General features: G+C 46.8%; 1 protein-coding gene across 1 annotated transcript; it reads left to right on the plus strand.

Annotated features, from left to right (window-relative positions):
* Positions 1-827: 827 nt before the first annotated feature.
* Positions 828-17,488, plus strand: PRNP (prion protein). Its single transcript, XM_032859119.1, has 3 exons — positions 828-955; positions 3,257-3,354; positions 15,102-17,488. Exon 3 carries the CDS (start codon positions 15,112-15,114, stop codon positions 15,883-15,885), a length of 774 nt encoding a protein of 257 aa, XP_032715010.1. The 5' UTR covers positions 828-955; positions 3,257-3,354; positions 15,102-15,111; the 3' UTR covers positions 15,886-17,488.
* Positions 17,489-26,356: the final 8,868 nt, after the last annotated feature.

Consider the following 26,356-nt stretch of genomic DNA (forward strand, 5'->3'; position numbering starts at 1 on the left):
TTTTTAAACCTCTTTTCTTACAAGCTTAGTGGACCCCCTTGCTCATAACAAGGGGACTAGATGTCCCATTTTTCCCAGGACAATCTTGGTTTACACCCACTTAATTCACACTGGTGTCTCTTTCACTCTATAAGTGCCCTGATTTGGGTAATAATTTAGACAGTTCCCCAAACCCCAGTTCCCATCCCTCTATCCCTTCATCCCAGGCCATCCTTTATAAACCCCTACCTAATTTCTTAGCAGGAATAACAGGCCAGAGCATACCATTCTGTTTTATACAAGGTACCTCAGGTAACGTGAGCGGACATTATTAAATGAAGGACATTTTCCTCATTTGTGAGGTCTAGTCTAAATAATCTCTTTTGCACAAAATAAGGAGCAGAGACTGAGTCAATGAACGAACAGTGATCCCAACGTCCTTCCTAGGCCTCCACTTGTAAGAACTTATGTGAAAATTCATGAACCCTGGGCTCAACCCAAGGTAGAAAAAATCTTTTTCCTCTTCAGAAATTTCTGGCTACCAAAGTTCCAGAAATTGCCTTCTCATTCCCTAACGTCTCATTTTCTCCATTATGTAACGGGAGAGTTGGGGCTTCGGGCCGAATTTCTTTTTAAAGATGATTTTACAGTCCGTGAGCAACGTCAGGGAGTGATGACACCAGGAGGCGGTATCAGCCGGTGCGAGTGTGGAAGCGAATCCCAACACGTTTCCACTGGGCGACTCAGACGCCCGAGCACGCTTGGGAGGGGTGCACCTTTCCGCGAGGGCCCGCGCCCGCAGGAGCACACGAGCCGAGACCGCGCGGTCATTGGCTCGCGAACAGACCTCCGCCGCGAGCTCAGCCACCTCCCTGCCCCGCCCACGGCCCTCCACCTGGGCGGGGCTTGTCGCTCGCCTCCGCGCCAGTCGCTGACAGCTCGGCCGCGGCGAGCTTCTCCTCTCCTAAGAAGGCAGGTAAACAGCCCGGTGGCCTTTTCAATTCCCAGCGCAGGGCGCGGGCGGGGGTCCGGAGCTCTGGGGGGCGGCGGGGGCGTCGCGGAGCCCGAGGGCCCGAGCCGGGGGCCCTAGAGCCGGGGGCCGACCTTCGCCGTGAGGAGGGGAAGGGGGCTTCCCTGCGGGCGCTTGGCGCGTCCGGCCTGCCCCAGGGTGCGCTTTGGTTTGGGGGGACGCCTCTTGGTTTAGCTTTACTGGTTGGGCCTGGGGGCGGGGGGAGCGGCTGGCCTGGCCCGTGGGGAGGGATGGCCGTGTGCCGCGAGGTCTGATCCTCCCCCACGCGGGTCCGCGGCCGGAAGGGCCGAAGGTTGGGGGAAGTAGGGGGCGATCGCCTCGCGCGAACGCGTCTGGGGAACCCAAGGAGGACCGCGAGCGGCTCCGGGGAGACGAGCCGTGGGGTCGCGGGGCTCCCGGCCGCCCGCGCGTTGGCCGCCCTCCCAGCCAGCAGGCAGAAGACGGGGACGCCCCGAGGGTGTCGGAGTGGGGATGGGAGAGCGACCGCCCGCCCCGGGCCGGGGCCGCGGCGGGAGAAGAGTCCGCGGCGCGTGGGGGCCCACTCTTCCGGGGAACTCCTCCCGAGAGGCGGCCGCACCCGTCTAGCCTTCCGCGGAGCAGCCCCGGAGCGGGCGGGCGTGGGCGGGGCCTCGGGCCTCTGTGGGCTGGGGCCTGGAGCCGCCGCCTTCTTCTCGGGGGCCCTGGAGTGCCTGGTCCCCGGGGACACGTCTCCTGCCCCGGATCATGATTATCTTCATGGCTGCGTATTTTTCTTTCACATAGAGCATCACGGCTTAATAAGCAGTTCCCCACATGCCGAGCATTTGAGGTGCTTCCCTTTTCCTTGCGAAAAACTCTAGGTGGAATAGGAGTAAAGATTTTTACTAATTACCGGAAAAAAATAGGAACAGAAAGTTGAATACAGAAGGTCAGACTGCTGGAAAAATGAACAACTCTCTCAGACGTTGTTAAGAAGAAAAACAAAAATCACGGGTGAAAATGAACAATTTAACCTACGTGGCCACCGAGGAGCTCTTAAAATGAAAAAGAACCAGCTAGAAAGGGAAAAAAGCGGAGAGCTAGGATGCGATTTGTATCTTTTTGTATCTGACACAAATTTTTCGTACATGTAAAAGTGAGAGATTATAATAGATAAATTGTATAACAGATAAATGGTGAAATGATGAACCATTTGCAGAATAGAATGCAAATGGAAGCAAGCCGATTATCATTTCACATCTATTAAATGAACAAAAACTATCTCAGTAGTAGTAACAACCCCTATGAGACAGTTGCCATGAAACTTGCATATTCAGTTATCTGGGGATGCTGTGGGGTGTTGGGGTCAGAAAGATGGAGCTGCTACTGATTTTGTGACTCCTGCAGGTCACCTAATTTCCTAATCCTGCTCGTGTCCATTCATAAAATAGAGGAAGTGAAACCTACTTCCCAGTGTGTTGCCAAGATTAACTTTAGGTGAAACTGACCATTGGTGTGTATCCCTTTATTCTTTTCCTGTTCACAACCCAAGGGGGATATTGTGAAGTACCATGCACTTTTTTGTAAAGCAATCTGGCAATGCACTAAGAAGTTAGAAGTGGTGACCCAGAAAACCCTACCCCTGGGGATTTACCTGCAATGGAAGAAACATTTACCTGCTATGGAAGCAAACAAACCAACAAAAAGCCATATGCAGGCACACATTGGTGCAGAATGATCTAAAATTAGAACCAACTGGGAAGCAACCTAAATGTACAACAGCAGAGCAGTAGCTCAGAAAATCATGGCCTAGTAACTGGTAGGAGCAGTATGTGACCATTAAGAGTCATGATTTTGGAGCCTCTGGTATCTGGGGAAAACTGACAAGTCAGAGTGCACTTTTCTAAACTATTTACTCAAATGTGAATGCATGTGTGGATAATCTAAATTTTTGGAAAAGCACCAAAAAATGGGCATTTTAATAGAAGTGAGAGGTGATTTTCACGTTCCTTTTTTTTCTTGGTACTTTGCTTTTATTAAATAATGCAATTTTTAAAACAGGTCACATATCTCAATTTTTTAAATGATACAGACCCACCATTTTCTCTGTGTCCTGTTTGCTGTTTTTTTTATATGACCTCATTTTTTTCAAATATTGTCTCATTTTCTTCTTGAACAGATTTATTAGTGATTTAGTAATGTATATATTAGGTTTTTCTTTTAAGGAATCCGTTCTTAGATTTATTTATCCATTCTAGTTTTTTTCTTTTTTTTGTGGCTGTTTTTAAGGATTCCTGAGTATATTCGGAAACAGAGCTGTTTCAGCCACACCGAAGCAGTCTGTCTTCTCAGAGACACAACTCCAGCTCAGCGGAGCCACGACAGATGTACGTACCCTGTGGAATCTCTTTGGCCTTCTGATGGTTGAATCTCTTTGGCCTTCTGATGGTTGAACAGTCTCCAACTGTCACAGAAAATAAGGCTCTGGAAAGGCCGCAATCACAGGCCCCTGCTCGGAGGCCGCTGGGGTCTATGTATGTAACTCCCAGCCGTTCCATCATCCTTGCAAAATCACCTTGATTTTGCCAGGAAATGGTCACAGCTTTCCCTGCAATCAGGCTGAATTACGTAAGGAAGCAGCCATTTAAAAAATAATACAATAATAATCACGTAATGTTTCTGTGCCAGATTAACGCTGAAGGTGACTGTTTACCGGCTGACAAAAGGTTTTAGGAGGTGAAAGGTTTTTGAAGCTGTAGTTTTATCTTACCTGTTCTAGTCCGCCTTTAGGATCTTATTTCCTCTCCCAAGGCAACTGTATCAGCTGTGCACGGCTGTGTATTAAGCATTCACATCTCACTGGCATCTGACCCAGGGATGGTGCTGTATATTGTAGAATAATCCTGGAGTGAATCCCGTGCTTGCCAGCGTTTACAGTGGGGAGCATTTGTTTTTCTCCCTTCAGTTTGTTAATCCTTTTTCTTTAGCTGTGTTCTACTTACTACTGCTAAACTATCGTGTGATCACTTCCAGGGAAGTGTGCTCTTTCATGAGAAGCATTGTAAATGTGGTTCAGTGTTGTGTTCCTGAGGCCCTAGTTCTGAAGCCTGGTTAGGAGTGCAATCCCCTAAGAAGCTTTTATCGATCCCCAGATGCCATTGCTGGACACTCACAGGCTGTTGGCCCAGGATAGGCTTCAGCAATGTTGCTTTTGAAAAAGCTCTTCTAGTCATTCTGATGACAGACCAGGTTGGCGGTCCTTGCCCTGTTCAATCCAGGGCCTCAGGGCACCAGTGCAACCCCAAATCCCAAAATGTTCTGCAAAATGTTGTATGGCTTGCATTCTTTAAGGGGCAGTGTCCTCAAAAAGATTAAAACATGACAAGGTTCTACCTAGCCCTGGAAAGACAGGGAATTTTCCTGGGGTCTATGGGCGGTGGGAGAAGCTGGTGCCAGTTCCCAATTTAACCAGTTAAGTTTCAAGTTATAACATGTTCTAAGTATTAGAAGTTCAGCCCTTGGCACTCGACCATTAAGCTAGTTCCTGCCAGCTCATGTGTAAATGGGAATAGGATGAACAGGGTGATAATCTGTGGATCTTTCTGGTACCTTCTGTCAAGTTCCATTGCTCTGCCATTGTTCATACACCAATGCCATGTGATCCTTACAATGCCTCAGGTAGCTTTCCAATGTATCCTGATAGCTGACAGGCCGAGCATGCCCTAGGTTTTCTTCCTGTTCAGTGATTTTTTTCTGACTTCTTAATTTTGAGTATCATTTCATCATGTCCTTTAAAATCCCCTTTGAATTCTGACTGAAAGTGTGTTGATTTGATGGATTATTTGAAGATAAATTGGTATCTTTCAGTATTGGTTTTCCCAAACAAAAACATTGCATGGCTTGGTTTGTTTTGGCTTTTTGTTTGTTTGTTTGTTTGTTTTCTAGTCTTCCTTTTTATGTCTCTCAGTAAAATTCCTTAGCTTTCCTCATACAAGTCCTATTTCTTTTTAGGTTAAATCCTAGATGCTGTAAAAAATTTTTTATTGCCATTATAGATGGAATGGCAATATGGAACATCATGGATGGAATGTTTGCATCTGTGCTAAATCTTCTCACTAATTATAATTAATTTGGGGACTTGCTGGGTTTTTATATATGGATTGCAAAAACTGCCACCCTAACGAGCTCACTTATTTATTCTAAGACATTTTGGGCCAATTTTCCAAATAGGAGATGTAATTGGCTGAAACTTCCATAACAATCAAAAATAACAGCACCTTCTTGCATTTTTGTCTTGTTCATTACACTGATGGGATGCCTTTCCTTCTTCCATTAAGATAGGATATAGGCCGTGCATTTGTGGTGGCAATTCTTGATGGAAAGGAACTGCCTGCTAGTTCTAGAGAAACATTAATAGCTTAAGCTTAAAAAATCAAGAATGGAGGTTGATTTTAATTGAAAATTTTTCAATATCTCCACAGAATCTTAGCATTTTGTCATCTTAACCTATTCGTGGATTTCCAATTGAGGCATCTTCGCATTCCTAAAATAATCCTTATTGGTCACAGTGTATCGTTCTTTTACTAAACTGTTAAAATCAGTTTGGCGGTATTTTCTTTTGGATTTTGGCATCCTTACTGGCGGAGGCTGGGTGACTAAGGACGCAATTGCTGGGGTTTCAATCTTGGCCCTTGGCCCCTTGGCTATAGACACTGCTTCTCGGGGAAGGATGCCCTCACATTCATCTCTGCTGAGTTCCAGACTCTTAAAACAATTGCCTAAGTTGATACTCCTACTTGAACATCTCCTAGGTGTAGCCAAGTTAACGTGTCCAAACCACAGCCCCGGGTCTTCTCTCCAAGCGGGACCCTCCACCTGTCTCCGTCATTTCAGGAGATGGCATCATCCCCCAAGCTAAATATCTTACTTACGATTGTGTCCCTAGTACCCTAGCACACTAGCATAATGCTAGAACCTTAGAGGACACTTAATTATTTGTTGAGTGAATCAGTATTCTATTGTACTATAAATGTTACACTGTAATATGTAATTTAGGACAACTTTTTCCTCCATTTCTTTTATGGTTATTGGTCAGTTCAAATTTTCTATTTATTTAAAAACTGGCATATACTCTTATTCCATAAATACTTGTTGGCTGAATTAATTCTAAAGTCAAAAATTATGATGTATATTTTAACAGAAAAGCAACCCATCCCACACAGATTTTGTTTTTAAGATTTTATTTATTTATTTGACAGAGAGAGATCACAAGTAGGCAGAGCGAGAAGGGGTAGCAGGCTCCCCGCTGAGCAGAGAGCCGATGTGGGGCTTGATCCCAGAACCCTGAGATCATGACCTGAGCCAAAGGCAGAGGCCCAACCCACTGAGCCACCCAGGTGCCCCTCCCACACAGATTTTTAATTCATAAAACATATTTGCATTTGAATTTTTAATTCATAAAACACATTTGCACTTATAAAGTCTTCTCTTTCTAAGGTTTTTTGGCCTTTCCCATTCCCCACATGGAGCTCGGCAGTGGACCGTGTTTGTATGTGTATTGCCTTTTCAAGTCACTCGATTTTACTTAGAAATCCCTCATTTTTCTGGGTTTTATTTAAGTTCTACTTTCATCTCTATATTTCTTTATAATTATGATGCTTTATTTTGAAATTTTCTCTTTCTGTTTCTTCTTTTTTGAGTTGAATAATCATTCAATTTATTTTCATTCTTTCTGTTCAGTTATACCACCCACACTCCTTTGATAGTCATGTGGGTTCCTTTATTTCCACACCTTGCCTTCTTGGCATCATCCAGCTCTCTTCTGGTTTTGGTTTGGTTATTTTTTTCTTTTTGACTAGACTGATAAGTGTAAGTGAAACGTCTTCCTTTTTTGGGCCCATTTTATCTGATTCTTAATGATTTTGAATATATTCTCAAGCCCTTTTGGCTTTTCCTCTTCTATCAATTATCAGTTTTTGTATCTTTTGGCCCTTTTGTCTATTTTTGTCTATTACTGTGTCTTACTGCTTTTAAGATTTCCTTGTACATTCTGGAAATGAATTTTCTGTTGGCCATAAATACTAGAAATATTTTTTAATATTTTATTTATTTATTTGAGAGAGAGAATGAGAGAGAAAGCATGAGAGGGGAGAAGTCAGAGGGAGGAGCAGACTCCCAACCGAGCAGGGAGTCCGATGTGGGACTCAGTCTTGGGACTCCGGTATCGTGACCTGAGCCAAAGGCAGTCGCTTAACCAACTGAGCCACCCATGCACCCCAATACTAGAAATATTTTTACCATTATGTACTCCTCTTAATTTTGTCCACAATATCCTTCATAACATTAAATAAGAATCCTTATCTTTTACGTCATAAAACTTTTATTTGCCTCTTGGTTTGTACCCTTTGTTTAAAAATCTGCACCACCACTACCCCCCCACCCCCACCAGTCGTCTTCAGGTCACACAGGCATTCACCTGTGGCTTCTTCTTCTAACAACGTGCTTTTCCCTTTCTCAGGTAGGTCTGTATTCCATCTAGAGTGCACTCTTGCATGTGGTGTTAGGGATCTAGTTTTATTTTTCTTTGGTTTTCTGGAAGCATCTGCTCAACAGCCTTCCTCTCTCCATTGATTTGTGGTGGCTGCTTTATCGTATATCAAGTCCCCTACTAAAGTGTGTGTGTGTGTGTGTGTGTGTGTGTGTGTATGGGCTTATCTCTGAATGTGCCCTTCTTCTCTCCTCGGTCAGTTGGTGTGTTCCTAGACTTTGACCGTGTGGTCTTTATTGCTCTGGCTTTGTGGTAGGATTTAAGGTCTGATCCAGTAGATTCCCTTCTCTTTTCTATTCCTTTTTAAAGCTGAGTTTACTATTCATGGACATGCCTCTCACCTTGTAAGTTTATTGAACTCCTCAAAAAAACCCAGGTGGACTTCGGGTTGGCATTTTATTGAAATTACAGGTTCACTGGTTGGAGGGGTGGGGTAATTGACAGACATCACCAAGTCATCCCAGTCAAAGCCATGGAGTATCTTTCCATTTGTTCAGATCATCTTCAGTGTTCTCTACTGGAGTTTCTTATTTAGTTGACAGAGACACAGCAAGAGAAGGAACACAAGCAGGGGGAGTAGGAGAGGGTGAAGCAGGCGCCCCGCTGAGCAGAAAGCCGATGTGGGGCTCGATCCCAGGACCCTGGGATCATGACCTGAGCTGAAGGCAGACACTTAATGACTGAGCCACCCAGGCACCCCTACTGGAGTTATTTATGCTCAAGTCTTATTTCTTCTCAGTTAAGTCAAGTCCTAGATACCTTACAGTTTGGTTTGATGCTGTGATTTCTAATTGATTATTGCTGATGTAGAGAAATGCTGTTGGTTTTTGTAGGCCAGTCTTCTATCCCACAGCCTTGCTGAACTCTCATACTGGGGTCTCTTGTCATCTCTGACAAATCTGTTGGGTTTTCTGTGTATGGTCACTTTAATTGCAAACAATGACAGCCAGCTCTTTCCTTGCGGTTCTGGCCCTGGTTACTTCTTTGTCTTTGCCTATGACATTGAACAGAATCTCCAGTCCTATGGCGATGAACATCCTTGTCTTATTTCCTTCTTTTTTTTAAGATTTTATTTATTAATTTGACAGAGAGAGAGATTTTAAGTAGGCAGAGAGGCAGGCAGAGAGAGTGGGGGAAGCAGGCTCCCTGCCGAGCAGAGAGCCCAATGCGGGGCTCGATCCCAGGACCCTGAGATCATGACCCAAGCTGAAGGCAGAGGTTTAACCCACTGAGCCACCCAGGTGCCCCCATCCTTGTCTTATTTCTGGTCTTAAAGCATTCAGAGGTTATCCACTAAGTATGTTGGTTGGTTTTGTTATATAACCACTATCAAGTTAGGGGAGTTTCCTCCTATTCCTAATCTGCAAAGAGGGGTGTTTGTTTGTTTGTTTGGGGGGGGTGCTTTTTAGTGTTAAATAGGTATTGAGCTTTGTCAAATACTTAATATCTTTTTTGTTTGTTTTGTTTTTCACTATTTATTTTTTTGTTTATGTCATGGTGGGTATGGGAGCTTGAAATCTGGAGCTGACGGGTCTTCCCCTTCTCACCCCCTTGACAAGCACAACTGAGATCAGTCCCAGAAACCTCTGAACTGGGGCCATTCAGATGGGCAGAGCCCCTATGCCTGCCTCCTGGCAGCCGGGCCCCCCTCACAGGGCAGGGAGGGAGGGCTCCCGGACACCCACTCAGGGCCTGACTCAAGTACTGTAGCTTGCACTGGACCACCTGTGCCCCTCAGGGGTCCCACAGCCCCTACCTTGCCAAGGTTTGGGGGTAGGAGGGAGAACAGTGGCGCCTGCAGGCTGATAAAGCCATTTAGCTTGACTGTGGCTGTGACTGGGCCCAGCATTTGAGGGATGGGTCTAAGGTGTGTCTCGAGGTAAGGTGCTGGGGCAAGCTTATTAGGGAGGTCTCAACGTCCACATCTGTGGGATAGGAAGACTTCTTTGCCCACAGCAGACACAGTGTCTATACAGTGCATGAGGGAGGGGCATCCAGGGGCTTGACTGGAGGCGAGGAACCCCAGGGCCCCTGCCTAACTCCCTGGAGTTCAGGGGCCGCTCTTGGGCCGTTGCTTCCTCCGCTGCCTGCCCCAACTGGCAGGACAGCCGTTTGGGGTTGAGGCCAAAGGCCTGCCGTCTCTGGTGAGTAACTCATGTCTACCAGCTGTCACCTGTGGGCCCAGGAGTTGTGCCTCCTTGCCCCTCCTCTGCCCCTGGGGGACTGGCTTCTGGTGGGGGTGGGACGCAGAGCCCTCCCTTTCTGTGCTGGGCTGCTTCCTGCAGGGCCCATCAGGTACCAACAGCTGCCCTGTGGACAAGCTTCATCTCTCTGTGGCTTCCCTGTGGTTTCCGTGAGTGTGTCTGTCTCCTCTGGGCAGAGTGACTTGAAGACCTGCCTCTTCTCCCACGAGTTCTGGGCCTGCCGTCTCCGGCGTCTCATCCTGCAGCCGCTCTAGCTCTGACCTTATATGGGCAAGTTTCCTTCAGGGAGCGCCACCTGCCTCCCCGGCTCTGGATTGTTCCAGCCTTCCTCCAGGTGGGCCGGTTCTCTCGGGTGCCAGGACTGTCACTGTCCTTCTGCCCCTTCAGCGTCTCCAGCCAGTCCGCATCCCCCCCGGGCCTTCTCCACCTGGTGTTCGCATGTGTCTGCCGCCACCTCGGAGCCACTGCGGGGCACTGTCCTTGCCCTCACCGCCCTCCACCCTGCAGCAGGGCCCCGAAGCTTTCCGTGAGTGGTTTCTGTTCTTCTACGTAACTTTTGACGTAGAATCTCCGCCTGGAGGTCTCCACCATGTCCAATTGTGCCTTCTTTCCAAGATAGCCTTCCTTCCGCTTCCATGGCCCTTCAGGTGCATAGGCCGCATCTTCTTTTGCTTCTCTTTAGCCACGGCTGCTTGCTCGCTCTCCAAGGACGGCGCTGTTCTCTGACAGAAGGTGGCAGCTTTCTGATAAATGTGGGGGTCCTTCTTCAACGAGGGGAGAGTCCCGTAGAAATCACGCCCCCACTGGGGGTCAGATTCCACGCGCTTGTCGCTGTAGAGTCAGACTCAGAGCTGGAGGTGCCACCGCGGTCCAGGTCCCAGTCTCTGAAGCCATCTGGAAGCTGCTGCTCCTGGCACCTCTGGCGGGGGCCATACCGAGTGGCCAAGGCCACATTTACCCAAAGAGGCGACGACCCGCACAGTTCTGCCTGGCGGCTCTGCCCTTCAGGTCTCAAAATGTGCCAGAGGATCAGGGACAAGCCGATCACTCACAGAGAGTATCTTACAAGAGCTCAGGAGCGCTGTCTCCGTCCCCAGCAATTACACCCAGCAGCACTGTCATCCTAGGTGTGTCACTTGCCGTCTCTGAATCTTGGTACCCGAACTCGCAGAGTGACAGGTTTACAGTCAATGATACCAGATCTTCCTCATTTCCTCACAAACAGAGAGAGATTCTCCAACGTCCCCTGTTAAGTTTTAGAAATCATTAAGAAATGATTAATCATTTAGAAATGATTCTCTACTTCAAAATGTAGTTGCTGGGTTTAATACTTTCCGTAACTAAATGTTGCTTTTGTTGTTCTCAACCGATTCTACAATGATACAGTCTTCATCCGTTCTGTGGTGAGCCAACCTTCTCCAGTATTCGGCTTTACTGAAGTACAAACAGCAGCGCGTGCCCACGGCTCTGACGCCCCCTTGCCTCCTGGTCTCTCTTGTCTCACATACATAGCTTGATGAGAGTGACGAGTGAGAGCCAAGCCCTTCATTTATCTCCCTCCAGGCCTCCTCCTCTGTTCTGTGCCCGTCCATGCAGCTGCCCAGTCCCGAAATCCAGGTGCCACCCTGATTCTTCAGACCCCAAGCCCTCCAGAAGCTACCTTCCAATCAGACCGTCCATGACCGTCCTTCCCTGACAAGGGCACCATCTCTAGCTTAGTTACTGCAGGAGCCTGGAAGCTAGTTTCCCCGCACATGGACACACACACACACACACACACACACAGGCCCCAGTCCACCCTCCACAACATTCTTTCTCAGAGAGAGCCCAGAACTCTACTAGTTCCCTAGTACTCTGATAATCAAGTCCAGACGACTTAACATGCCTTAGCATTGGGCTACTTATAGTAACCCATGGGGATACTCTTGAGACCAAAAAGGACATTATTAATATTAGCACCAGGCACAACAGGTGTAAACTGTCCCAGGGAAGACAGGATGTCTGCTCACCTTGCTGGTGAGGCCCTTTACTGCCTGGCCCCGCTTCCTGATCCACTGCGTACTGAGGCTCCTCTTCCAGGAAGCCCCCTGTGATTCCCCCCACCTGCTGGCATTCTCCCTCACCCCCCATCTCCACTCCAAATGCCCTGTAGCCCCCTCCACCTCCTTCACCCAGCTTCCCAGGGACCAAGGCCGCCTTCTGTGCCTCCTTTCCTAGATGATGTCAGCATCTGCTCACATGTCTCCAGAACTTACAGAGCTGCGACTCTTATAGCCTTGGAGCAGGCATGTTCAAAGCCAGCTTCCACATTCCTCCCCTTGCAACAGGGTCTCCCTTGCCCTGATGGTGTCAGCTCTCCTCTCCAGCCAGCCAGAGACTCCTGTGGCAGGTGGCACATGAGCTCAGTGTTCCTATAACCGGACTGAAGATGTTGGACAGTGGGCCAGTGCAGAGAAGAGGGCTTTGAAAATTCATAAAGAGTGGTTCACTTTTGTAACAGTTTAATTTTTAGTTTGATTATTATGATTTATTACAGATGTTTCCACATTCATCCATTCATTCATCATTTAATCATATCAGGCTGTGGGCTAGGCACTCCATTTAGGCACTAAGGGCACTGCAGTGAACAAAGAGAAACTCTCGCCCTAGGGGGAGCCCACACTCCCATGGAGATGGCAAACAGTAAGTAAATAGTAAAATATAGGTGTCAGGTAGGCATCCCCACTCTGAAGGAAAATGAAGCAGGATAAGAGGATAGGATGCAGGCTGCTGACTCTGGTAGAGTGACATACGCAGCCCCACAGAGCTGATATCAGAGCAGACTGGAGCCAAATGAGTAGCTGGAGGGGGAGCCTTCCAGGCCCCAGGAGCAGCAAGTGCAAAGGCCCTGAGACGGGAAAGTGCTTCTCAACTGTGGGGAGCAGGAGGAGGCCAGAGAGAGGTGGGCAGCTGGAGGCAGGTCACATGGCATGGTCAGGACTTGGAGTCTTACCCTGAGCACAAAGGAGTGCCACCTGAGGGAGAAGAGAAGAAATATGGTGTGACCTACTTTAAAAAAGGTTGTCTGAGCCTCTGGGCTGCTGAGGAGAGAACATGCAGTGGGGGCTGGGAAATAGTAGGGAGGTGGGATGGAGGCTATTAAAAGACCCCCATGAGAAGCAACAGAGGCTTCACCCAGGATAGGAAAGAAGTGTGTTGGGAAATGTGATGAGTTTCAGGATTTAGGATTTATTTTCAAGGTAGAGCTGATAACATTTGCTGGTAGATTGATTGTGTGCTGTGAGAAAGGAAATTCAAGAATAACTCTGAAGTAGGGGTTGAAGGGGTGCGCCTGGGTGGCTCGGTTGGTGGAGCATGTGGCTCTCTATCTTGGGGTCGTGAGTTGGAGCCCCACATTGGGCATGGAGTTTACTTTAAATAAATAAATAAACTCTTAAAAAAAAAAAAAAAAAAACAGGGTATTGGCTGGGTTTGGCTCACTGGAGTGAATGAAGTAGTTGTTGACGTGAAACCCCAGTAGATTGGAAGCTATTGACCGGGGTGGCACTCTCCCAGTCCAGTTCCCTGCGGTGTGTGGGCGGAAATGTGGGTGGCAGGCAGGCGGAGAGCTGGAGCCCCTGAGCACGTGGCGAGGGCCTGCCGGAGACCAGTGCCAGGGGCCCATCTTAGGACCCTGACCCTCCGACCCGACCCAGGAGAGCCTCCGGAAATCCCAACTGATTGGCCCACTCTGAGCAGTTGAACCTGCTTTTGTACCTTTCAAATATATATCTATTTACCTATGGCCACCCAGATTTTTCAGTCAGTATAGAAGCATAAATGGGAGGAGAATCATTCACTTATTTCGTCATTCTTCCCCTGAATGTGTGTGTGTCTTTGATCACGGCCCTGAGAACTGAGCAACAGGGTAGATGAGGCATTTCATCTGAAAGGAGATTTTTTCATTGGACAAGTGTACATTCTGCGAAGGATCATAAATTATTATCCGGGGCAACTTAATTTGTTCATGAATTCCCGAACTGTGCCGGCCCTTTTCTGTAAGACCTGTGTTTCTTTTGTACCAAATATTAGGAGAAAATAAGTCCCTCATAAGCCGTTAAATGCTGAACCAAAGCTCATTCAGTGACTCGTGAACACAGGCATTTTTATCCCTCTTTAAGCAGCTCTTTTTATAGAAGATGAATTTACAAGAGGGCTTGCAAAATCCGGCATGTTTCCTGTTTCCAAAAAATCCTGTATTGAGAATTAGTTTGAGGAAATTCTTGCAGGCACTTACATGTTCAGAGGGCGTTCATCCCTTCACTTAACAAGTAACTGTTGTGTGCCCGCTGGGCCAGGCACCGCCCTAGCCCCTGAGGAGAGAGCAGCAGACCAGATGCCCCCCCTACTGGCATTCATTCCCACAGATGAAGGAAGACAGGAGCCAGCAATTTTCTTTCTTTCTTTTTTTTTTTTTTTAAGATTTTCTAATTATTTGACAGAGAGAGAGAGATCACAAGCACAAGCAGGCAGAAAGGCAAGCAGAGAGAGAGGGGGAAGCAGGCTCTCTGCTGAGCAGAGAGCCAGATGCGGGGCTTGATCCCAGGACCCTGAGATCATGACCTGAGCTGAAGGCAGAGGCTTAACCCAGTGAGCCACCCAGGTGCCCCAGCAATTTTCAAAGTTAAATCCTGCAGAGCTCAACTGGGGGACTTCCTAACTCCCAGACTTACATAGCCCCACCCCCCCGACGAAGTTCTCAGAAGGTTCCAGAAAAAAAAAAAAAAAGAAGGTTCCAGAAGGGGCTACACCAGGATCCTCATAGCAGTCCACCCAGCAGCAACCAGGGAATTGTCTCCACTCTCAACCCCCACACGTGGCTGCTCAGGTACAAGGGAATGAGACCCATATTGATGGATAAAGGTTCCCCTGGGTGTCCCCAGGCCCCACAGGAGCAAGTGTCCCTTGTGACAGCCCCTTGGGCACTTCCAGCTTCCAGGGTCCCCACAAGGACATACCTGGTTACAGTAACCACTGCCCCAAAGATGTGCAAAGCTCTGGCAAACCCACCAGATGTTTTCAGTTTCACCCAGGCCAGACGCAGTTCATCAATCAAGTTATTTTTACCATAAGCAACATTGCTGACATTCCATCTCTTATCAGGTTTCTAGGAAGTAGAGCCAGAAATGATCTTAAGGTCACCTTTGTCCCTAGAGGAGAAAGAGTTGGGTTAACGCTTTCTTTGAAATTACTTTTGTCGTAAGTGCCGCAAAGGAGAAGTAGGAGCGGGGAGCTTTGGTGACCAACGTGGCGATGCCCTTGCTGGGCGTTCATTCTTTATGCCTCAGACATAGGATGCTGATGGCCTCCTCATTTCTTTTGTTTTGTTTTGTTTTGTTTGCAGATAAGCCGTCATGGTGAAAAGCCACATAGGCAGCTGGCTCCTGGTTCTCTTTGTGGCCACATGGAGTGACATTGGCTTCTGCAAGAAGCGGCCGAAGCCTGGAGGAGGCTGGAACACCGGGGGGAGCCGATACCCAGGGCAGGGCAGTCCTGGAGGCAACCGCTACCCACCCCAGGGTGGTGGCGGCTGGGGTCAGCCCCACGGGGGCGGCTGGGGTCAGCCCCACGGAGGCGGCTGGGGTCAGCCCCATGGGGGCGGCTGGGGACAGCCGCATGGTGGCGGTGGCTGGGGTCAAGGTGGTGGCAGCCACGGTCAGTGGGGCAAGCCCAGTAAGCCCAAAACCAACATGAAGCATGTGGCAGGAGCCGCAGCAGCCGGGGCGGTCGTGGGGGGCCTGGGCGGCTACATGCTGGGGAGCGCCATGAGCAGGCCCCTCATTCATTTTGGCAACGACTATGAGGACCGCTACTACCGTGAGAACATGTACCGCTACCCCAACCAAGTGTACTACAAGCCGGTGGATCAGTACAGCAACCAGAACAACTTCGTGCACGACTGCGTCAACATCACGGTCAAGCAGCACACGGTGACCACCACCACCAAGGGCGAGAACTTCACGGAGACCGACATGAAGATCATGGAGCGCGTGGTGGAGCAGATGTGTGTCACCCAGTACCAGCGAGAGTCCGAGGCTTACTACCAGAGGGGGGCGAGCGCCATCCTCTTCTCGCCCCCTCCCATGATCCTCCTCATCTCGCTGCTCATTCTCCTGATAGTGGGATGAGGACGGCCTTCCCGTTCTCTCCATCATCTTCATCTTTTACAGGTTGGGGGAGGGGGTGTCTACCTACAGCCCTGTAGTGGTGGTGTCTCATTCCTGCTTCTCTTTATCACCCATAGGCTAATCCCCTTGGCCCTGATGGCCCTGGGAAATGTGGAGCAGACCCAGGATGCTATTTATTCGAGCCCCCATGTGTTGGAGTCCTTCAGAGGCCAATGCTAGTGCAGGGTTGGGAATAACAGCAAATCATCATTGGTTGACCTAGGGCTGCCTTTTTTGTTTGTTTGTTTGTCTAGTGCAGCTGACCGAGGCTAAAACAATTCTCAAAACAGTCTTCAAATACCTTTGCCTGGAAACCTCTGGCTCCTACCCCAGCTAGAGCTCAGTACACTAATGTCCCATCTTAGCCGTGTCTTCATAGCAACTTGGGGAAGTTTTTCTCACCCACTGTAAAAGAACGCGATTGCACTTCCCTGTGCAAAGAGCATTTCTGCCAAATTTGAAAGGAGGCCACATGATACTCATTCAAAAAGCAAAACTAGAAACCCTTTGCTCTGGGACGCAAGCCCCGGCCTGCCAGGGAGCACCGAACTGGGGCGATGGTTTGCATTCTGTGGCGTGGGCTATGCGGCAGCCGTGGTGTCCAGCGTAAATATTGATGCAACGCTAGACCTTGGCAGATGATGTTTGCACAGGGAATGAACATAACCAACAGTGTAAAAATGCTACAAAAATTCCCACACTTGGGAGCAGTGTCCTTGGAGGCAAGTTTCCTTCCTTTTGGGACATTTAAAGCCCCTACATGTGGCATTCCTTTCTTTCATAACCTAAACTATAGATAATTAAGGCAGTTAAAAATTGAACTTCCTTCCAGGCCCCAAGAGCAAATCTTTGTTCACTTACCTGGAAACCAGAATGATTTTGACACAGAGGAAGGTGCAGCTGTTAAAATAACCCTCATCCTAGAAGATTGCATCATGGAGAAAATGATCAGTAGACAAAGAAAAATGATTGCATTTCTTCATTGCTGTCTCGTAATTGTCAGAAACCAGAATTATGTCAAGTCCTAGTTTCTATAATCAGCTTTTGAATCAAAGAATGGAAGGCCATCCAAAAAAAAAAAAAAAAATACCTTAGGTCACCCATGACAGAAATACCCATTCAGGTTGGAAAAAAGGAATTCTGTTAACTGTTATTTAAGTAAGGCGAAATTATTGTCTGGATTGTTCGGTATCATCAGCTAGCAGATAAATTAGCGTTCTGCAATGTTCCCGGCTTGCACTGTGCGGGTATTTGATGTTAAAAAAAATTATTATATATATTGTGTATGACAAACTTAGAAGTTTTTGCTAGAGGAGTTAACATCTGATATATCTAATGCACCACCAGTTTTGGAAGGTACTAAATACTTAATATGTAGAAACCCTTTTGCGTGGTCCTCAGGCTTACACGTGCACTGAATAGTTTTGTATGATAGAGCCCATGTGGTCTTCGAAATATGCATGTACTTTATATTTTCTATATTTGTAACTGGGCATGTACTTGTATAAAAAATGTATAAACATTGGAAATCTTGACTAGAATTAAACAGGAACTGAGTGTGTCCCATGGTGTTTGCAGTGACATTCACCGCCGCACCCTGTGTTGGCAAGGCCATGGGGAGGAGGGGTGACAGGAGCAAGGCGCCACTCGCGGTCCCCAAGCTCCTGCAGTGGCCCGCAGCCCATGCACCCAGTCCCCGTCCTGCCTTTAACGGGCTCCCAGTCACACACCAGCTGCTCCCAGCTGCCTTTTCATTTTTTCCACAAATATCTTACGTGTGCTGGGCTCTGGGTAAATGGCAGAGGCACTTAATTGCGGCAGAGGAAGACAGTCTTTCCGCCCTAGAAGCTCTTTTTCAGCCCTAGATTTTGAAATAGAGGATTTTCTTTTCTTTTCTTTTTTTAAGATTTTATTTATTTGACAGAGTGAGACAGCGAGAGAGGGAACACAAGCAGGGGGAGTGGGAGAGAGAGAAGCAGGTTTCCCGCCAATCAGAGAGCCCAATGCAGGACTCTATCCCAGACCCTGGAATCATGACCTGAGCTGAAGGCAGACACTTAAGGACTGAGTCACTCAGGCACCCCTGAAATAGAGGGTTTTCTGAACTAAATGCAACTTAACAAGCTTTCAAGTACCAACTCGATTGCCCCCTGCCCCACCCCAATATCAGACTATAAACTCTCCCAGACCCAGGGAGCCCCAGGGACAGTCACTCCCTTTGGACTGAAATTCAACACCTTAGGTCTAAAAGACCCCTCATTTGTCAGAGTCCTTCAACTCCTGCTTCACCTGTTTCCTGCTTCTTTGAGAGTGTCAGGCACCAGCCCTAGGGGCTCTTGTGATTTTCCTTGGTGGGTTTTCTTCTGCAGCTGAAATTTACCAACAGCAGGAAGTAGTCACAGAAGAGACAGTGGTTGAAATCATACTTATTTGTTAATACCTCAGGAAATGCCAATATTCTGCAGCAATCAGAGCATCAACTCTGTACTTAAAATGGGAAGACAGAGGTCAACCTGTTGAAACCCTATCATTCACCAAACTGCTAGAATAAACAGCCACCAAGTGTCCGAAGTATTCCTCATCCATAGTGAACCTCAGACTTCATCCTTAACATAAAAATTTCCAGAACGATTTTCATTTAGGGCCATTTATCTAATTATTTAAAAATAAGCTTCATTATCTGACCATCATAATTTCTCAAGAGTAGCCCACTGAGAAGGCTTCAAATGTTCAAAGTGTAAGTACTCAGAGGCCAAAGTGAGTGATACCACCAAGCCCCACTGTTTCTTCCTGTTACTTCCAACTCGTGTGAATTGTGCTGGAAGAATTTTCTCTTTTGAAAAAGAAAGGACCCTCTCCCTGCTTGCATGCATGCTCTCTCTCTAAAATAAATCTTTTTTAAAAATAAACCCCTTTTATTGATGGTTGATATGAAAAATACTATTTTCTTGGATCTCGTGCAAAACAGCAATTGATAGTCTTTATCATCTTACATAATGTTACTCATATTGCAATAAACCCAATCATTTTCTCAAGATTTTACCACTTGGGAAGAGTACCAAAGATCTTGCCTTGCCTGTCTAGAAGCTCAGAAATGTGCTGTCACCAAGTGTAGAAGGCAATAGGACATCCTAGTTTTAGCACACAGGTTCTAAGAGAGACTGTCTGAAATCAAATCCCAGTTCTGCCACTTATTAGCACTGTGACGTCAGGCACATTATTAATCTCTCTGTGTTATAGCTCTCTCATCGGTAAATGGCAATAACAAAAATATCCATGTAATAATGCTGTGATAAGTATACAAGTCAATATGTTACTAAAACTCTTAGTAATCAAAACAGTATCTATGGGCACAAAAAAAGACATGCAGGTCAAGAGAATAGAATAGAGGGGCTCCTGGGTGGCTCAGTGGGTTAAACGCTCTGCCTTTGGCTTAGGTCATGATCTCAGGGTCCTGGGATCGAGCCCCAAATCGGGCTCTCTGCTCAGCAGGGAGCCTGCTTCCTCTGCCTCTCTCTGCTTGCCTCTACTTGTGATCTCTGTCAAATAAATAAATAAAATCTTTAAAAAAGAGAGAGAGAAAGAAAGAATAAAATAGAGACCCAGAAATAAACCACACTTATATGGTCAATTAGTCTACAATAAAGGAGGCAAGAAAATACAATGACGAAAAGATAGTCTATTGATTAAATGGTGCTGGGAAAACTGGACAGCTTCATGCACAAGAATGAAACTGGACTACTGCCTTACACTACACACAAAACTAAACTCAAAGTGGATTAAAGACCTAAATGTGAGACCTGAAACCATAAACTCCTTGAAGAAAACACAGGCAATAATTTCTTTGATACCGGCCATAGAAACATTTTTCTGGATGTGTTTCCTCAGGCAAGAGAAGCAAAAGCAAAAATATTTTGGGAGGGACCACACCAAAATAAAAAGCTTTCACATAACAAAGGAAACTGTCAAAACAAAACAAGGCAGCCTACTAAATGGGAGAAGACATTTGCAAATGTTATATCCAATAAAGGATTAATATCCAAAATATATAGAGAACTCATACACGTGAATACCAAAAAACCCCAAATAATCTGATTAAAAATGGGCCAAGGACCTGAATAGACATTTTTCCAAAGAAGACATACAAATGTCTAGCAGGCACATGAAAAATGCTTGACATCACTCACCATCAGGGAAATGCAAATCAAAGCCACAATGAGTTAGCAGCTTAACACTTGTCAGAATGGGTAGAATGAAAAAGACAACAAATAAAAAGTGTTGGAGAGGATGTGGAGAAAATGGAATGCTGGTACACCATTGGTGGGAATGCATTTTGGGGCAGCCACTGTGGAAAACAGTACAAAGATTTCTCAAAAAATTAAAAATAGAATTACCCTATGATCCAGTAATCCCATGACTGGGTATTTACCAAAAGAAAACAAAAACGCCAATTTGAAAAAATATATATATACCCCTATGTTTACTGAAGCATTATTTACAACTGCCAAGATACAGAACCTAAGTGTCCATCAATAGGTAGATGGATAAAGAAGATGTGGCATATGTAATATACAACGGAATATTACTCAGCCATGAAAAAGAATGAATCTTACCATTTGCAACAACATGGATGGACCTAGAAGGTATAATGCTAAGTGAAATAAGTCAGACCAAGAAAGACAAATACCATATGATTTCACTCACATATGGAATTTAAGGAACAAAGCAAACAAAAAAGAGACAAACAAAAAACAAACTCTTAAATACAGAGAACAAACTGATGGTTGCCAGAGGGCCAGCGGGTGGGGGGATGGGTGAAATAGGTAAAGGGGATTGAGTGTACACTTACCACAATGAGCACTGAGCAATGTAAGAAATGCTGAATTATTATCTTGTACATCTGAAACTAATGTTAACACTGTATGTTAATTATGTGTAAATAAAAAAGAAAATTCTTAAAAAATTAAAAAATAAAAATAAATAAAGCAAGAAAGGAAAAGGGGTGCCTGGGTTAAGCATCTGCCTCCAGCTCAGGTCATGATTCCAGAGTCCTGGGGTGAGTCCCAAGTCAGGTTCCCTGATCCACAGGGAGTCTGTTTCTCCTTCTCCTTCTGACCCTCCTCCTGGCTTTTGTTCTCGCTCTAAATCTTTAAAAAAAAAAAAAAAAAGGAAAGGAAAAATCAATTTTAGAATGATTGACATAAAGTAACTGAGTTGAACTCCAGGAGAGGTTTCTGGAGAAACATCAGGTGTCAGGTTCTGTTTCCCCAGCCCTCTCTCTGGGGATGAGACTGAGGAAGTGTCCTCTGCCTTTGGACAGAAGTGTGGGTCCATGTCGTTTTCTACCCTCGTGGGAGCCTTCATCCCAGCCAGAATTGAGCTTCCCCAGACTCAAGCCTTGCCAAATGGGGCATGGAGTAAGGCCTCTGAGGGCCCCACGTTGTCCCACGCACGGCCCAGGCCACCTGAGACACTGGCTTCTCAGAGCCCTCAGACTGGAGCTGTGGGGCCCCTGTCCTCACCTGTACTTTAAAGGATCCCCGTCTAGACCTTCACTTAGAGTTCACCTCCTACACTAGGTCCCAAGGACTGAGGGTATTGGAACTCTCTGCCAAATATTTGGCCCCAAGCCAACCCCTGGGGCTCATATGACCTCTTATCTGCGCCACCTTCCACAGGTGGCTCCCAGGTGTGCACACCTCCGCGTCACAGAGGTAGCCAGGTGGGGGGAGGGAGCTCTGAAAGAACTGGGACACACGCACCCAGCCAGCACCTGTGCAGGCCTCAGGTTCATGGGTGAACCATGAACCATGAGGCCTGCACAGGTGCTGGCTGGGTCCCGGTGGGGAGAGAAGAGGGCAGCCGTGGGCTGGAGGCTCCCCTTGTGGACTCTTGATTCCTCCAGGGCCTGTGAATGTGGGGGGCAGTCCTGCCCTCGAGCTTCTAGGGAAAGGCACTGAAGGATTTTGCAAGGAAGTCATTAGTTTTTACAAATGTCCCTACTCCATGCAGGTGTTTTGAAGTTCTCAATCCTGCCGGGACTGGTCCTGCAACATTCCGAAGTCCCCCAAGAAGGACAGCCAGGAACCGTATTTCTGGTGCCCCCCACCCGGGGCAACTGCTCCTCATCTTCTTCCCAGGTCCCCACATACAAGTGGTCCAGGTACACCCAGGCTCCCACACCCCTTTCTGATGAGCCTCTAAAAGGTGACAAGTGCCACCAAAATGTCCTGTTAACATGTACTCGAGTGTATCGGACCCCACCGGTCAAATGACAGCAGTCTTTTTGCCTCTACCAGGGAATTTGCCAGCACTTGCTTCTAAGATCTGAACCTTAGAACCAATGATGGCCCATCAATTCGATTAAAAAATAATAGTGACCCAGAATTATTATTAATTTTTTTTACATGGCAGTGCTTCTGTGCAGTAGAAGGCTGCCCCCAGCTCTTGTCCTCAGAAGAACTGTGCCTTATGTGAGCATGTAGAATGCGATTTTAAGTGAAAATCGGAGTACAAACTGCTAAGGGCAGTGTCTCCATTTTTTATAAAACAAAGAAATAAAATATAGAAATAAACCAAAATACCCAAAATACACAGCCCTTAATGTTAAATTGCTTATCATTGGGTAGTAGATGACAGGGGATTCTTTGTTTTTCTCTGTGTTGTTCTTGTATTTTCCAGAAAATTTACAGTGACCAAATATTTCTTTTATTTTTTTTAAAGATTTTATTTATTTCTTTGACACACAGAGAGAGAGAGAAGAGCAGAGGGAGAGGGAGAAGCAGGCTCCCCGCTGAGCCAAGAGCCCGAAGTGGGACTCGATCCCAGGACCCCGGGGATCACGCCCTGAGGTGAAGACAGACACTTAACCGACAGAGCCACCCAGGCGCCCCCAAATATTACTTTTATAACAAGAAAGAGGTCTGCAACTGTTATTTTTAATTCCTCTCTTGGCACGTACCAGCCTGGGTGGTGCGCCCTTGGGGAACTTGTCTGAAGCTCCAGCTTCAGGGCACTTAGCTGACCCCAAGCAGAACCTGGAAAAAGGGTCAGCAATCCGAAAAACAGGCCAGGTCTAAAATGTCTCGAACCAAGGGGCACCTTGGTGGCTCAATGGGTTAAAGCCTCTGCCTTTGGCTCAGGTCATGATCCCAGAGTCCTGGGATCGAGTCCTGCATCGGGCTCTCTGCTCAGCAGGGAGCCTGCTTCCCCTCTCTTCTCTCTCTGCCTGCCTCTCTGCCTATTCGTGATCTCTGTCTGTCAAATAAATAAATAAAATCTTTTAAAATAAATAAATAATGAAAAAAAAAAAGCCTCATCCCTGAAATAGACCCTCTATTGCTGACAATCCCGTATGTGCCCCGCTTGCATTATTTCAGAGGGGCCAGACCCAAAGGTTGTGTACAGATGGTGTCCCCCTCCAATTAAACCATGGTCCCCTAGAGGCCTAGAGCGTGGGTCCCCCAAAGCTAGAGGCCACCAAGGTGTTGATGGGCTAGGAGCCTTTTTCTCCTTAACTTTTTCTCCTAAAAAATCTGCCCCTTGCCTCCCTCCATCTGTCTCTAAAAACAAACAACAGGCAAATAAACAAAAACAAGTTCATTATCTTAACTTTTGTACTGGACAAAGATACCAATTTTCAGTACCTCCATCCCTTAGCACCCTCAAATGACCCAATTACACTCAGACCCCATTCTCATCGCCTTTCTTAAAAAAAAAAAAAAAGATTTTATTTATTTATTTGACAGAGAGATCAAAAATAGGCAGAGGCAGACAGAGAGAGGGAGGTGGAAGCAGGCTTCCTGCTGAGCAGAGAGCCCGATGCGGGGCTCGATCCCAGGATCCTGAGATCATGACCTGAGCCAAAGGCAGAGGCTTAACCCACTGAGCCACCCAGGTGCACTCTCATTGCCTTTCTTGCTGGTTATACCATCGCTTTTAGTTTGTTAGAGCTGCCATAACAAATTACCACAGACTGGGTGACTTAAAAAGAAGATTAATTTCCTCAGAGTTCTGGAGGCCAGAAGTCTGAGATCCAGGTGTCAGAGGTGTTGGTCTCTCCTTAGGTCTCCTCAGCTTACACACGGCCGTCTTCTCCCTGTGTCCTCATGTGGTCCTCTCTCTGTGTGTCTGCGTCCTGATCTCTTTCCATAAGGACACCAGTCATGGTGGATTAGAGTCTACCCTAATGGCTTCGTTTTAATTTAACTTTAAATTAACTCTGTAAAGGCCCTACCTCCAAATACAGTCATTCTGAGGTTTGAGGGACTAGGACTTCAACCTATAAATTTTGTGAGGACACAATTCAGCCCCTAATGCCATCTTTCTAGAAACACAGCCGTGTATCCACGTCACTGTCAACATGGTTCAAGGGCATTCCCGGGACTGTGAGGGTCTTTCGAGGGCCCCACACTCACACACTCACTTCTCATAATGGAAATACCATCGCCTCTGTGTCCTCAACAGACTGGGCCACTCAGGATTGCCAAGGTGCCCACCCCACAGTGCCCATTGCCGGGCACCTCAGAAATGCTTCTGTTCCAGAGACAGCCCCTGAAAGCCAGCCACTACACCCCCGGGACTGGCACAGAATGAAGACTTTCATGGTCACCCAAATTTGTTTATTTGGCTCCTACTTAAGGAAGATCTAAAACTCTAAGCCCAATAATGTTCCTCCCACACACCAGTATACTGTGAACACACCTGGCTTCAGGTTATGCTGATTATGAGTTAATTAACTGAGTCTGATACCTGGGATAGCTGGCAAGAGTTATCCCCTCGTGCCGCCAAATTCAGAATGCGAGGCATGCCCATCGCCCTGCTCACAACGGCTGCCCACACATGGAATGCATCCATTCGGGTTTGGCCCAAGTTCATCCTCCCAGGGCCCTAACACAAGAGAACGCCACAGATTCCAGGCCCTCCCAGTTGAGTGCTGGTTGGCCTTGCGTTGCTGGACTCATAGACCAGAGAACCCAGTGAGGAAGGAGACTGTTTCCTTTTTCTAGCCAATGTCACATTTGCCCCATTCCCCTGCATGTCTCTGGATCTCCTTTTATTTCAGCCCTCTGAGGAGGCCCTTCCTCTCCAGTCAGTCTGCAGACACGTTTCTCTACATTGCTTCCAGGAGGCAAATCTCTCTCTCTCTCTCTCTCTCCCTCTCTCTCTCTCTCTCACATACATACACACACACACACACACACACACACACACACACACACACACACACACTGGGTTTGTTTTATCCACAGTGTCATGCAGACACTGAGGCTGTTGTAGAATGGCCCAGAAGAAGGGTTTGTGCTTCCTGTTAGAGCCATTAGGCAGGGCAAATATTTCTTCAGGAAACATCTCTGGACCTTTGAAGAATGAAGAAAATAATGAATGAATGAATGAATGATTACAGGAGCAATAAAGCCCAGACTTGTCCGCATAAAGTCTGTCAGAGACCATTCTTGGCTTTGAGAATTTTAGGAGCAAGATTTTGCCCTGCCACCCGTGGAAGAAGTCCACTGTGGTTCTACTAAACACCTGATTTCCACCAGATCAGGCTGCCACATTCCCCACAGTCCACCAGGAGATGAACTCATGGAATACACCAGGATGGGCTGTTGGGTCTGTCTGGGCAACTTATGGGAAAAGCTTAGTGAAAGCTGCCATCTTGTTTTTGACAAACTCACCTGAAGAGTAACTGGACAACAGAAACATTGTTTTATCCCACACCTCCTAGTCTGCCCTAGTAAAACCACACTATCAAATGGGAAAACATTTGTATCCTACAGGGTGAAGGGTATAGAACCTACCGTATTATTCACCATAAAAAGGCTACATGAAGTGCTGATCCATGCTACCATGTGGATGAACTTTGAAAACAGGATGTCAAGGGAAAGATGATGATTCCATTTCTGTCTTTATTGTATGATTCTGGAATAGGCAAATCTATAGGGACAGAAAGTAGATTATTGGTTGCCGGGAGTTGGAGAGAGCTGGGGAATTGAGAAGTGAGAGCTGATGGGTACGGGTTTTCTCTCTGGTTTTATAGAAAATATTCTAGAATTAGAGAGAGGTACTTGATGAACAGCTCTGTGCTGAAGATCACTGAATTTACACTGTGAAATGACGAATTATATGGTACATGAGTTACATCTCAATGAAGCTGTTTTTCTTTAGGGTTTTTTTTTTTTAGGATTTTATTTATTTATTTGACAGACAGAAATCACAAGTAGGCAGAGAGGCAGGCACAGAGAGAGGGGGAGGCAGGCTCCCTACCGAGCAGAGAGCCCGATGCGGGGCTCGATCTCAGGACCCTGGGATCATGACCTGAGCCAAAGGCAGAGGCTTTAACCCACTGAGCCACCCAGGAGCCCCTAGATTTGTTTTTTAAGCACAAATTACTTGCCTAAGAAGTGGTTTGGGCAACCTTCTCGGGTCT

The sequence above is a fragment of the Lontra canadensis genome, unplaced genomic scaffold (assembly GCF_010015895.1).
Source record: "Lontra canadensis isolate GAN:19392208 unplaced genomic scaffold, GSC_riverotter_1.0 scaffold16, whole genome shotgun sequence".
NCBI classification, from domain to species: Eukaryota; Metazoa; Chordata; class Mammalia; order Carnivora; family Mustelidae; genus Lontra; species Lontra canadensis.